The sequence below is a fragment of the Heloderma suspectum genome, chromosome 5 (genome assembly GCF_057233095.1).
Source record: "Heloderma suspectum isolate Gila_16-S chromosome 5, 16-S_ref, whole genome shotgun sequence".
NCBI classification, from domain to species: domain Eukaryota; kingdom Metazoa; phylum Chordata; class Lepidosauria; order Squamata; family Helodermatidae; genus Heloderma; species Heloderma suspectum.
Genome location: NC_139462.1, coordinates 45,675,627 through 45,689,274, shown reverse-complemented (window position 1 = coordinate 45,689,274; position 13,648 = coordinate 45,675,627). Strand labels below are relative to the sequence as shown.

At 42.9% G+C, this 13,648-nt stretch overlaps 1 protein-coding gene across 2 annotated transcripts in view; it reads right to left on the bottom strand.

Moving 5' to 3' along the window:
* The window catches only part of USP53 (ubiquitin specific peptidase 53), a 52,527-nt gene that overhangs the window by 15,091 nt on the left and 23,788 nt on the right, over positions 1-13,648 (bottom strand). For both annotated transcript variants that reach the window (XM_084855914.1, XM_084855915.1), the window contains exons 5-11: positions 11,904-12,017; positions 11,720-11,802; positions 9,614-9,719; positions 8,539-8,685; positions 6,954-7,103; positions 6,366-6,537; positions 4,912-5,061 (exon numbers count right to left, since the gene is read on the bottom strand). In XM_084855914.1, coding sequence (XP_084712040.1) covers positions 4,912-5,061; positions 6,366-6,537; positions 6,954-7,103; positions 8,539-8,685; positions 9,614-9,719; positions 11,720-11,802; positions 11,904-12,017 — 922 coding nt within the window. The remainder of the gene's footprint in view (positions 1-4,911; positions 5,062-6,365; positions 6,538-6,953; positions 7,104-8,538; positions 8,686-9,613; positions 9,720-11,719; positions 11,803-11,903; positions 12,018-13,648) is intronic.

The following is a 13,648-nucleotide window of genomic DNA, read 5'->3' as shown; positions in this document are numbered from 1 at the left end:
GATCTGGACCAGTCTGCCCACCAGGTCCAACTCAAAATCCTGAAGGGCTTTGTCCACCACCCTGAGCTCCAGGAGGTTGATGTGGTCTCTCGCCTCCATGGCTGACCAATGCCCCTGGACTGTGCGGCCCAAGGAATGAGTTCCCCATCCTGAGAGTGACGCATCCGTAGTTACTACTTGGAATTAAGAAGGCTGAAGGCTGGGCATGCCCTCTGACAGGTTGGCTGGCCCTGCCCACCATCATAGGGAGTCTCTGATGGTCTGTGAAAACCACAGCCTGGCCCAAAGGGCGCCCCTCTAGGTATCGAAATTGTGAGCCGGTTCTGGAGAGGCCTCATATACAGGCAAACGTAATAGACAACATTCATCATCTAGGCCATCAGGCCCAGGAGATGCTGAACTTTGAACACCGAGACAGACTTGTGGAGGACAAGTTCGGCTCAGCGTGGACAGGATTCCAGCAGCGCCACAATAAACTGAAGGCTTTGGGTAGGCTGGATTTCTCCAGGCTGAGGCAAAGTCCCAGGCACTGAAGGAGATTGTACGTCACCTCTATCGACCAAAGAAGACAGTTCTGTGTTGATGCCACTAACAGCCAATCCTCAATATACAGGTACACCTTGACACCTTGCGCCTGAAGATGGGAGCAGACCACCAGCATGTACTTGATGAATACTCTCAGGGTGGTGCTAGGCTTAACGGTAGCACCTTGAACTGGTAGGTGTCTGTACCAATGACAAAGCAGAGGTAGTGCTGGTATGACTATGGCAACGTGAAAGTAAGCGTCCTTGAGATTGATAGAGGCAAACCAGTCTCCCGGGAAGAGAAGAGGGAGAACAGACGCCAGAGAAACCATGCAGAACTTCCTGGATGAAATGTACAGGTTTAGGTCAAAGATCAGCCAGAGTCCTCCATCCTTCTTCGGTACTGTGAAGTACCTTGAACAGAACCTGTCGCAGAGCTGCAAATGCAGAATGGGAACAATGGCTCCTTTCTTGAGGAGCGTAGTGATCTCTTGATGGAGAACCGGTGATGGATAGGTTACTTGTATGGTACTGAGGGGAGGAAGGGCATCGAATTTGATCTGTAACCCCTCTGTACAAAGGAAAGCACCCAGAAGTCCATGGTGATGTTGGTCCAGGTGGACAGAAAATGGGACAGAACAGTGCTGAAGACAGGGGGCTGAGCAGCTGGATGAAGAAGATGGCACCTATTTCCTCTTATCAACTTTTTGGTGGAACAGATCATATTTTGAAGCCAAATTAGGCTTCTGCTGTTGTTGCTGAACACCAGAGGTGTAGGCCTGGTACGGGACTGCAGTATGTCTAAACCACCAATGCTGCCGTGAAGCTGGGAGCTGTTGCTGAAACGCCATCTTATGGGCTGTGGCTCTGGACTTCTAGACAGAGTCGAGTGCTTCATCTATCCTGGCACGGAATAAGCCCTGACCATCAAAAGGAAGGTCCTCTATTTGGGGCTGAGCCTCCTGTGGAAGTCCCACTGAGTGAAGCCATGCATGTCGGAGGAGGGCGATGGAGCTAACCAAGACTTTGGCATCACAGCCCACCTGATGACTGGAAAGCTTAATCGCCTCAGTTTGGAAATCATGGGCCATGTCTTTCTTTTCCTCAGTGAGGTGTTCCAAAAATTTCCCCACCTTGTCCCACAGGAACATCTGACAGGCCAACATGGCTGCCTGATAATTGGAGACTTTCAGGCCAAGGGCAGCCAAGGAATACATCCTCCTTCCGAGGAGGTCAAGGCACTGACCTTCCTTCTCCACCGGTGAAGGAGAGACTTGGTGAGATTTTCCCCAGGCCACTTTGACCACAATCGAATTTGGGGTGGGGTGATTAAAAAGGAATTCAGCATCCACTTTCTACAACCAGTACATCCCCTCCAGCCACTTAGACATGAGAGGCATGGGGGAGGGGGGCTTCCACGACTATTTTATAGTGTCCCGGATTGCGGGGAGAAGGGGAATCTCCACAGGTTGTGATGACTGTGTTGACAGAGTCAAAAACTGGGTCCTGTACTGCAGGAGCAGCTTGCTGGGTAGCAAGTCCCAGTGATTGTGTTAGTCTCAGTATCTGATTGGAGAACTGTTCAATTTCCTCCCAATGGTGAAACTGCATCTCAAGACCCAACTGCCGCATCCAGCGAAGACAGAGACAGATGATGCAATGAAACCGAAGTGGAGCTGAACTCGCAGCTTTCTGTGGCTGACATCGGAGATCATTCTGTAGGCAGTGAAGGGGCGACCTGTCAGTGGTTTGTTGCAACTGTAATGTGACCAAGGGCAGAGGCAGTGTTGGGGAGCAGGTGGCAGCTGGAGAGCCAGTGGGCTGCGCAACTCCCTTGAGACTGGTGGAGGAGTGATGAATCTTTCCTGTGGTTCAGGAGCTCTCGACACCATAGCTGATAGCTGGGTCAGTACCGAGAACGCTCCCAATCTGAAGGCCCTTCATGGGCGTAATATCAGTGTTGGCTGTAGGGGTCATCCCTATGCTGATCCCAATCTCAGGGCCTTCTGAATGGCAGGTCCCAGTTGTAGTGTCTGCCCCACTCCGAAACCGGAGACCTAGACTGTTCCCACAGCTGCTCATACAATCTGGGGACTGACTCTGCCTGATGGATGCAACCGAGAAGAGAGAGTCAAGTGAACCTGTGTGTCTATCTTGAGTTGGGCATTCCCTTGGCGAGCAATGAAAAAGGGGAGACAGAGCAGGTGGTTTGAGAGGGGAGAAGTCCCTGATCTCACTCTCTGATGTCAATGTAATCAGAATCAGATCTGATCTTGACATTGGTATCGCCACTGGGATAGGTGAAAGAAGGTATCACCTTCGGTACTGGAGATGCCGGTCGATCCCAAGGCCCTGCTGGAGTGTCATTGACAACCGTTGACGTCAGAAGCTTAAGGGGGTCCCGAGGTTGGGGCCTGGCTCAGTCCCTAGGGAGCCTCTCTTAAAGGGTTTTTTTCTTCGTCTTCAGTTCTGAAGACTGAACCACCTGCTTCAGCATTTTGGTCTTTCTTGGTAACTTTTTGACTAACGAAAGTGTCAGCGGCCGCCCCAGAGTAGAGGGCTGAGTCGCACTCAGAGAAATTTATGTGGGACGTGGGGGGAGGGAATACCCCCAACCCTTCTGCAGTCATAGACAAGGCAGTTAAGGGATTAGAGACTTGGACATCGGTGGGTCTGCAACTACCCCAAGTGCTTTCTTCGAAAGTGCAGCTTTCAGCCAATCAGCACGATTTCACCGGCATGTTTTGACAATGCATGACAACAAGGACAAGGCTCAACAACGTGTCCTTCTCTGAGACAGAAAGGACACAGAGAAGGTCCATCAGAGGGCAGTAACTTGCTCCTACAATGGGAACACTGTCTCACTGACACTTTGAGGGCCATACCCTCGCAAGAGCGATCACAGGATCATGAAACAAAAATAAAACAAATAACGCAGAAGATAAAGACAGGCATATAAAAGAGAGAAAGAATGAATAAAACCTCGGCTGTTAAAAGTAATTTTAGCTTTCAAACTGAACGCAGGAGAAGTTCCTAGACAAGGCTACCACAATGGCAGTCGAAAGAAAACTGAGGGAATCAGTTCTTCGTGGTCTCTGTGCATCACACATGTGGGCTCTGTCCTACTAGGGCCATGTGTACTGGGACAGTGGGGGAAGGTTTCCACCCAAACTCCTCAACTATAGATGTTTCCCAAATCAAGGCTCTGCACAGGCTCAGAGCCTGTATGTGCGATGCACAGACACCACGAAGAACCAACTTCAGCAAGCCTAAAATAAAAGGTTTGCTTCTTGAAACATAACAATGTTTGACTTCCAACTATGATTTCATCTCAAAATTAGTGATGAGCAAGCTCCCCCTAATTAGCCCCCCCCCCCATTTTTCCTTGAAACTCTTAGAGAAAATTGGTATCTTTCTGAGCTTTTTTAGGGAAAGTCTGGGAAAACTAAGCCTGGGAAATTGCATCCCCAGTCCTCCCCTCTTGTTCTTCCCATTCTGAAAGCTCAGCCAGGCAAAGGGGCATGGTGGGTGGGGGCCAACATCAGGAAGGATTTGTGTAGAAGGATTAAGCCAAGTGGAATTGGAAATTATTCCCGATTGTGGCAGAATGGTAATTTCTGAGCATTTTCACTAGAATTCTGGATAATCTAAGCCTTAAAGATGATACTAGTGCCACTCCTAAAGCTGTCCACTACTATTCCTTCCCCTTCAGGTCACATTTTGAGAAAGCCGGGAGCTAATAGAAGGAAGGCTGTCCCGTGAGATGCCACCAGGGCAGGCCATCAGAAGCCAGGTCCAAACATCAGGAACATTTAAGTTCGATTTATTTTCGAACCTAAATGTTTAGTTTAGTTTCCAAACTTCACCAACTCCACCATCATTACATACAAATAAAATGGAGTTTGTTCCACTTTGTACCATGAAGGCTCAAATTGTTTAAGCAATACTTTCCTTACATGAATGTTGACTGTGGGGGTGGGGAATCATGATCATTTGTCAAGTGGCATGTTATACAAAATAGTTGCAAGCTACGGATCCACAATTTCATTTGCCATGTTACGTGTGCTGCCATCCTGTGGCATGAAAAGCCTCCATCCAACCTTAGAGCTGCAGAAAGGGGCAGAGTTCATCCACTCAGATGTATGGTGCTTCAAGGGGACTCTGAAGCCCCCCAGAACAATTGTGGGGAAGATTCTCCCACTGCCCACCCTGCACCAAGGTTGGGAGGGAGGCTGGGAGTTATTTTGGTCTAACAGATCAAATATGTGTCACATAATTATGCAATTATTTATAGTGGATAAGAATTTTAAGAATCAAGAAAACTATGTATGATAAGCCTTTTAAGTAACATTATCATAAAATAATTCAAGAATTGTAAGGTACATACCTGACCCTCTGGCACCACTAGCTTGAAAATGGTTGCGGCTAAAGGCTGGGTTTTCTGGCTGAAATTTTTTAGTGATCTTTTGTGTAGCAGTTTCTCCAAACCCATTTTCTCTTGTATGATCTGACTTAAGCAAAGTAGACTTTTCAAATCCTAGGAAAAGCAACATTAAACAATATTGATGTTTTTTAAACAGAAAGCTTACCCATTTCTTAGCAGTCTTATTTAAAGTCAGTGTAATACACTGAAAAGAAATTCCAGCATAAATATGTGATGATCTGGAAGACATACAAGAGTACTATAACCAGAATCCAGCTTCCTACATACCCAAAAGTTCAAACACTTCAAAGCTCTCCTACATCCTCACCTTCCTCCAGCAGGAAGACTGCAACTACTTTCAATCCATCTCTCACATTCTCCTTTAACAGGGTAGATTTACAACTAAGTATCATTCTTACAACCAGGCTGTGGATCCCTGCACTGTATAAATCTTGCATGCTTTCCTTTTTTTACCTATAATGTCTTTAAAATATTTCCATATTTACAACCAGCACCCATGACAGTTTGTGAGGTTATATATGGAAATATAGGAGCTTATGCATTGGGCAATTTGTCTTCTCTAATTTCCAGTGTTGCTCCTTTCTGTCTTAGTCCAGCCCCACCCTCACAAAAGCAAAGTAACAAACAAAAATGAAATACCCATTAGTGATTTTTAGAAGTAAGGTCTGTTAGTTAATGGGAAGACGAGAGCTGTTTATTTTCATCAGTTGACTATGTTTGGTAGAGTGCAAATATGCACATTTGAGAAATTATCAAATTGGTTCTCCATTTACATAAAAAGGCCTCGTGTCTGGGAAAGAGGCACTGAGTCTGCTTAGAGATGTAATGTAGGGTTAACGTGCTTATTACCAGATTTAATATCAACATAGTTATTCAAGAGAAGCTTAGTATTTTCAATTTATAAATTTTAAAAATCTGATGTTTTCTTTGAACAACTGATTTTTTATCCACCCTGCTCTTTAATATTTGCAATACCTCCATTATATCACCCCACTTGGAATATAATAGCCCCCAAGCCCAATGTTCTATCTCCCTCCATCTAACACTCCATCTAAGAGTGGATCTATGTTGCTTTCACCACAGAGATGCTAATCTGTGTGGCAAGTTTGCCATTTTCTGGCTTCATTATGAAGCAGAACTCACCACACAAGTTGGGTCTACCATGTAGTAAGTTTCCATGCTCTATGACTTCCACTGAAATAAATCAGGAGGGATACAGAAACTTGCCACACAGTGGCCAGTCAATTCTACCCAGGAAGAAAGAATCAAGAGGACCCGCTGTTTCTCTCTTCCTAGCACTGATCTCAGAAAACACCAAGTGCGCTATGTACAAATTCAAGGTTTTCCTACATATTATTAAATAATTATTAATATGTAAAATGTAAAGTGTTTATTACCAATTTCTTCTCCATTTCCTGCAGAGGCTTTATAATGTGACCAGTGAATTATCTGCCTGGGTGCATCTTCTGTTGATACAGGCGTCCCATCTGGGTTTGCATAAAATAGCAGCAACGGCTGAAAGTGACACCGAATACACTTGGATACCACATCTTTCCATTTTGTTCCAACCTAAAATGTTTTCACCAAATACAGAAGTAGTTATTTAATTCAATTAAGAAAATGTTATAATTCAGTTATAATAAACTAGAGATAATCTATAGACATTTAATGAATTTCAACATCTATCTCATTGAACAGATTATTCAGACATATGAAGAGATGACTACTTTTTATGTCCGTGTTTGCCTTTCTTTTGCAGTGAGTCAGTGACGTAGTAAATTCCCTGCATAATTCAAAATAGAGAACAGCCCTTTCATTTAAGTACCACCTTGTCAGAAAGGATGCACAATTTATAAAACTTCAAATAATTTGCATCATATCAAACTTTAAGGTCACCAGAACTTTTATATAAAGTCTCTCATCAGGTTTAGAATACATAGAGGTGCTTCTGTACAAATACCAAATATCAGAACAGTCACGCTTACCTCTTTCACATTAGCATCGTCAAACAATACCCATTTGCAACTCTTGGTATGCAAGGCAAAGGCACAGTAATGTTTGCTTGCGTAGCAAATCATCCCCACAAGATAAAGCTCACTATTTTTGGCATGTTCATCAGTAACCCTATAGAACAGCTGCAAAAATGATTTTGTCAGTTAACAAGAAGCATGGGAGAGGATAAAAAGCTTGAAACCTATGTAACTAAGTTGAACATTTTGATACAGTTCTTTACTGCAATTAGTAGAACAAATATGAGCTAAAGAATAGCGTATTTCAATTATGCTTTTATATTAATATCTTATATGGCAATTCTATAAAAGTAAGTCCCATTGCTTTCAGGGAGAATGATTCCCAGGTAAGTGGCCATAGTATTGTAGGCTTAATCTAAAATCATCACCATCTTTTAGTAAAATGCAACGTTTGGAAAAGTATTACAAATTATGAATTACAAATCTATGCATAGAATGTACCTTGTACTAAGATGCCTCTTGCCCATAGATGTGTTAATGCATGCACTGATAAAGATCAATAATGTTTAAAAAAATATCCATTTAATTGGGAGTACCATGTAATCCAAGTATTTTAAATCTATTATTCTGACTGTTTGACTAAACAATTAACCAGGAGGCACCAGTTGTGGAATGCTCTCCCAGGGAAGTTCCACTTGACACTTTGTTATCCTTCTGGTGCCAAGTGAACACCTTACTTTCCCAAGACCTTTAAATAAGTTTGATCCCAGACAAAATTTGTTTTATGCTGTTTTTATTTGTTGTCAGTTTTATGTTTAGTCTGACTCAACTAAGTCATCATCTGAAGCCTTCCCATGTCCCCCAGTCATCTGAATTTAGGGAAGTGGTGACCAAGGAGAGAACGTTTTCTACAGTGATTCCTTATCTATGACATGTCCTTCCCACCCTGCAAGGGGTTCACCTGGAACCAATATTGATGTCATTTTGGCACTATGCAAAGACTATTTGATTTGCCTGGTCATTTCAGAGTGAAATGTAAGCTAGTGCTGATTTGGTCTTAACCATTCTGCTGAATTTTATGGGTCTGTTTTAATTCACTATTTCTGCTACTTTATTTTTTGTAGCATTTTATATATGTTTTGGTTATTATTGCATACATCCTCAGGGTTTTTTTCACTAACTGGCAGCATAGGTACTTTCAAATTAAATTTTAAAATATTGTTGTATTTTACCTCATTGTTTTATAAAGCCACCTCAAAAGAATTCTTTTGAAGCCTAGGATAAAAATCCCTTAAATCAAAAACACTGCAGCCCTAACTATAACAAATGTGGTAATTGAAGAGAGGAGATTTCAAATGTTAAGTATTTTTTAAAATTAAAAATAAAGATGCTTTTTTTCTTCTGAGGCTGCAATCCTATACACGCTTACCTAGGAGTCAATCACACTGAATTCAATGGAACTTACTTCTGAGTATAGGACTGCAGTGACAGACAAGCAGAACTGCATCTCTCACACACAAAGCTTTCATAGAATTTAGAAGTACTTTAAAATGGTGACTGTGCAGAAGAAAAAATATATTAAATGTTGTTATTTAAATACCCCTGGAAGATAAAGTTGAGTTGCGAGGTTCCGGATGACATCTTCTGTCAGGTCAGAATGTTCCGAATCCCAAACTAAACCAATTGTGACAATTTCAGGACAATTCATTAGAACACGACGGATTTTGATTTTTTGGCCACAGTTACTCTAGAAAAAGGGGGGAAATATAAATAATATTCAGTGTAAGTTTTGCAATACACAAGTGCTCGTTTAATCACATCATGTTACTTAATATGACCAAAATAGTAAGTAGCTAAAAATAGTAGTAATTATTCCCCTGGTCATCTGAGAGACAGAGGTAGATTACTGTTATTCAGTTCTCTGATTACTACTATTTGACTGTCTTATATATTTCTGCAACACAGCCAGACACTGACAGAATGGGGATGGACAACTGCTGAAAGAAAAAGGTTATTTTTAAAACAAATTGTAAGGTGACTCAAATGAAAGACTATTAAGGCATACCACTGTGTTTTGTAGATGTAAACCATGTTCAGTTTAACTAGGATACCTGGTTTATTAAGCGACTTATGATAACATAATTTAGGCCTGAAAGGTCTACATGACAGTAGTTATTTTAAGGCCATTCCCCAAAATGACCTTTTCTATACTTGTACGTTTGAGTGTACTCAGGGTAATATGATTATAAATTCATTCAGCTGTATACACAGCTGTATGCACTTTAAATATGAACATAAACTACATACAGAATTTAAGAGACATAATTTAATTATGATGATAAATTGTATCCCACTTTTCCATCTCACAGAGATGCCTAAAACACTTTATTTCATTAAAGAGACAGAGAAAAATAATCAGTAATCCTCATCCATTTTTCCAAGTGGACACCTAACTAGTCTGGGGCCTTGTCCGTATACTAATAGTGTTCTAGACTAGAAGTGCACTAATCAAAAGCAGGTTTACAATCTGAGAATTTGAGGGCAGGTTGTAGGACAGTACACTGACCTGCAAAGCTAAATTCAAAAGAAGATCATATTCCTTTTCCAATTCTGTGTTCAGCTTCATGGTTGTCAAAGGAAGCCCAAACAGAAACACAATTCTATAGTTTACTTACAGGACAGTTCCTGAAGTCATCAGTAGTATTTGCAGCCTGGAGCAGTTCTGCAAACATTTCAGGCTTGAGCCGCTCATGCCTTTCCAACATTCTATCCACTTCATTGCTGTAAAGAGGAATCAGTAACATTTCAACTTAGCATATACAACTATAGCAGTAAACACGATTTTCAGCTATTTTGATCATGTATTTTACAGAAAGTCCTACAAATTTTAAAGGCAAGCAGCAAACCAATCATAGCTATCACCTATCTCACTTACAAATTTAGTTCTCTTTTGAGCTCTGAAATATTAAATAACCATCAGGGAACCTAGGGCCACTGGGAGGCTCTATCCCCTGCTTTCCAGGAATAACATCAAGCCAAGGGGTAGATCAAACTGGCCCATCTGCTGGCCAGAGAAGGAAAAATTATAGGGCGCGCACTCCCTCTCCCTGCCAGAAAAAACACTCGGCTCCAACTGAGTGTTGCCCTGGGACTGCAGAAAGGGAAGGTTCGCTCTGGCCTCATTCATCAGCCAAACAAACAAGAACCACCAATTGCTATTCAAGCAAGGCCACCAGCAAGGGAAGATCAGCCTGGCCCAAAGTGCATTTAAATGCCCACTTATAGCTCACCACCTTCTTCTGGTCTTGAAAAACTGACCTCCCTCCTCTTCCTTTTCCTAGCCATTCCAGAGGAAGTGACTTTCTATAAGTCCAAACTGTTGTCTTTGCTCCTGAAGGAGAAAGACAAAAGTTGAGACAGTGGCCTAGTTTGGACTTAACACTAAAACATAGTTTAGCATTATGCTCAAGCCTTGGACTCAAGCACTCTCTCCTCCAGTAGACACCAGGAAGGTAAGATCAGAACCATCTGCTACCTGTTTTAAAATTACCACAATTTGTCCTTGTGCCTGCACTAACTTTGATTAAAGTATGGTTTGTTGGAAGAAGCCGGCTTCAGAAATTTAAGTGTGAAGTGTTACTATAGAAGATTACATTTAAGGTATTTCAATTTTCCACCAGACTTAGATCTATGGGTTCGTTTTTTGTTTTTTTTTTTAAACATAAGCTAATTTGATTGCTTCCTCCAATTTCTTTGAATCCTTAGTGATCCAGGCCTGGTCTTACATTTTAATGACTAAAGTCATCATCTCCCATAACTACCTCTTTTGTTGTGTTAGATGTATCCAAGGTTTTCCAATGATGAAGAACAAGTGATTTAACATTTGGAATAATATAGTTAAACAGAATATTATGAATGGCTATTTAGCTCAATACACCATTAATTTATTCATTTATAATAGTTCTATACCACCTTTTTAGATCAATTAAGGGCGCAATCCTAACTAGATAGGTGGGTGCCTCCAAACTCGGAGGTGACCACCTATCCAAAGCAGGGCAGGAGAAGCACGGAGGGGATCGTTCCCTCAGCGCTTCTCCTGCCCTGCTTTTTTGGCTAGACAGCCGATTGCGGGGAAGGAGGCTGCTGTATGATACATTGGATGTATCGTACATGCAGCTATGCACTCCCCGCCCCAGAACACCCCCAGCCAAGCCCCTTTCTGGCCGTTCCACACTCCTCTTGTGAGCACAGAAGACAGAACTGTTCCGCGCTGCCTCGGAGACAGTGCGGAAGTGGGGGGAGGTCAGTTCTCAGGGAACTGACCTCAGAACACAGGCTCCGAGGTCAGTTCCTGGAAAACACCATATCCTATGGCAGTCTAGTCGCTGTCTAGTGGCCATAGGATTGCTCCCTTAGGCAGTTTACAAAAAGGTCCAAAACATAAAACCCTTTTTTTACATAACTTTTTTAATAGCCTTTAAACATAAGGTGCCTCAAGAAGGCTAGTTTCAATACATACTTGATCTGCATGTAACAACAGATGTTATGGAAATCTGTACAATATAGACAAGTACTCCCTAAGAGTTTTCAATTTAATTTTTTTTCAGTTTTGAAATTTTCCCCCCAGTTTTTTCTATTGTTCAGTAACAAGACAAAGAAGTAATCAGATCATTCATCAAACCAGGTATATTCAACACATCCATCTAAACTCTGCTGTTAGAATTCACAGTTCTCATGTTATAAAGATCTAGGGAGAGAGAAAAGAAAACAAGGTCTCTTACCACAGGGCTGTTGTTGAAATATAACGCACAAATTCTGTGAAAGGCAAAGGATCTGAAGATGCTCCACAACTGCGACATACACACTATAGATGAAATAAGGTTTTAATTTTCACAGCTTTAAAAATGTCAAAGACAATAAATTATATAATATAAACAAATTATATAATATAAACAAAAGTCTAACCTGTTCATATAATGTCATAGCAAACTTCTGATGAGTAATGCAGGATTTAGAAGTGCACATATCTGTTTCACTGCTTGGCACTATGTGATAGTGAATCCTCTCAAGGATATTTTCCTAAACAAACAAATATTGTGACTTATTTTAAAGACTTACACCCTACATTTCCACCATGTTGGTCCTCAAGATGGCTTACAACAGGCATAAGCAACCTCTGACCTGTGGTCCAAATACAGCTCGTGGGGGTTCCCTATCCAGTTCACCAAACTTCTTCCCCAGGCCCCACCCCTTTCACTAGCGGGGAAAAGGGCTTACCTCTGATCTGCTGCAGATTGGATATAAGTCCTCTCCCCTGCCCCAGCATTGACAGAGGTTGTGTTCGGATGTTACTTTAAGCTATGGTGGCTTAATAACTTATTTATTTATTAGATTTATTGATCGCCCATCTGGCTGGTCACCCAGCCACTCTGGGCGATGTACAACATACAATAAAAACAGTTTAAAACAATAAAATTCTACAATAAAAACATTTTCTAAAATACCCTAACCCACCCCAAATGCTTGCTTGAACAACCACGTTTTTAATGCACGGCAGAAGCTCATTAAAGAGGGGGCATGGCGGAGCTCCCTAGGGAGGGAGTTCCACAGAGTGGGGGCCACCACAGAAAAGGCCCTCTCCCTCATCCCCACCAGTCTAGCTGTCCTGGCTGATGGGACAGAAAGGCCATCCGAGGCTGATCTTGTTAAGCGGCCTGTCTGGTGTTGCTGGAGGCGCACCTTAAGATAGGCTGGGCCGGACCATGTAGGGTTTTAAAGGTCAAAACCAAAACCTTGAATTTGGCCTGGAAAACAACTGGTAACCAGTGCAACTCCTTCAGCACTGGAGTGATGTGATCTCGCTGGAAGCTGCCTTTAATCAGGTGAGCTGCCGCATTCTGTACCAGCTGCAGCTTCCGAACCATCTTCAAGGGTAACCCCATGTAGAGTGCATTACAGTAGTCTAAACGAGAGGAGACCTGGGCATGTACCACCGATGGGAGCAGATGGTCGGGAAGGAAGGGGCACAGCCACCGTATCAGATGGAGTTGATACAGTGCTGTCTGGCTCACAGCTGACACCTGAGCCTCCATGGACAGCTGGGGGTCTAAAATGTCTCCAGACATTTGGACAGGGATTCTACGGCCAATCTTGGTGAAGATTTGAACGAGAGGCAGAGCTGCGTGTCATCCGCATATTGATCACACCGCACCCCAAACCTCCTGATGATAGCCCCCAGCGGCTTCACATAGATGTTAAATAGCATCGGGGAGAGGATGGAACCCTGTGGCATCCCACAAGTGAGTGGCCATGGGTCCGAAACCTCTTCTCCCAGTGCTACCCTCTGGTACCTGCCAGGGAGGAAGGACCGGAACCACCGCAATACGGTGTCTCCAATGCCCAACCCCTCCAGGCGGTCCAGGAGGATACCGTGGTCAACGGTATCAAAAGCCGCTGAGAGGTCGAGGAGAACAAGAAAGGAGCATTCACCCCTATCCAGAGCCCTCCTCATATCATCCACCAAGGCGACCAAGGCCGTTTCTGTCCCATGCCCAAGCCTGAAGCCCAACTGAAATGGGTCTAGATAATCGGTTTCTTCCATTCTTAGCACTCATAGTAGCTTATCTTTTAAATAGTTACGATGCCCTGCCACACAACCGGGCTAGTAAGCTACTGTGCCTAATCTGACCCATCCCCCTCCCCCCTGTTCT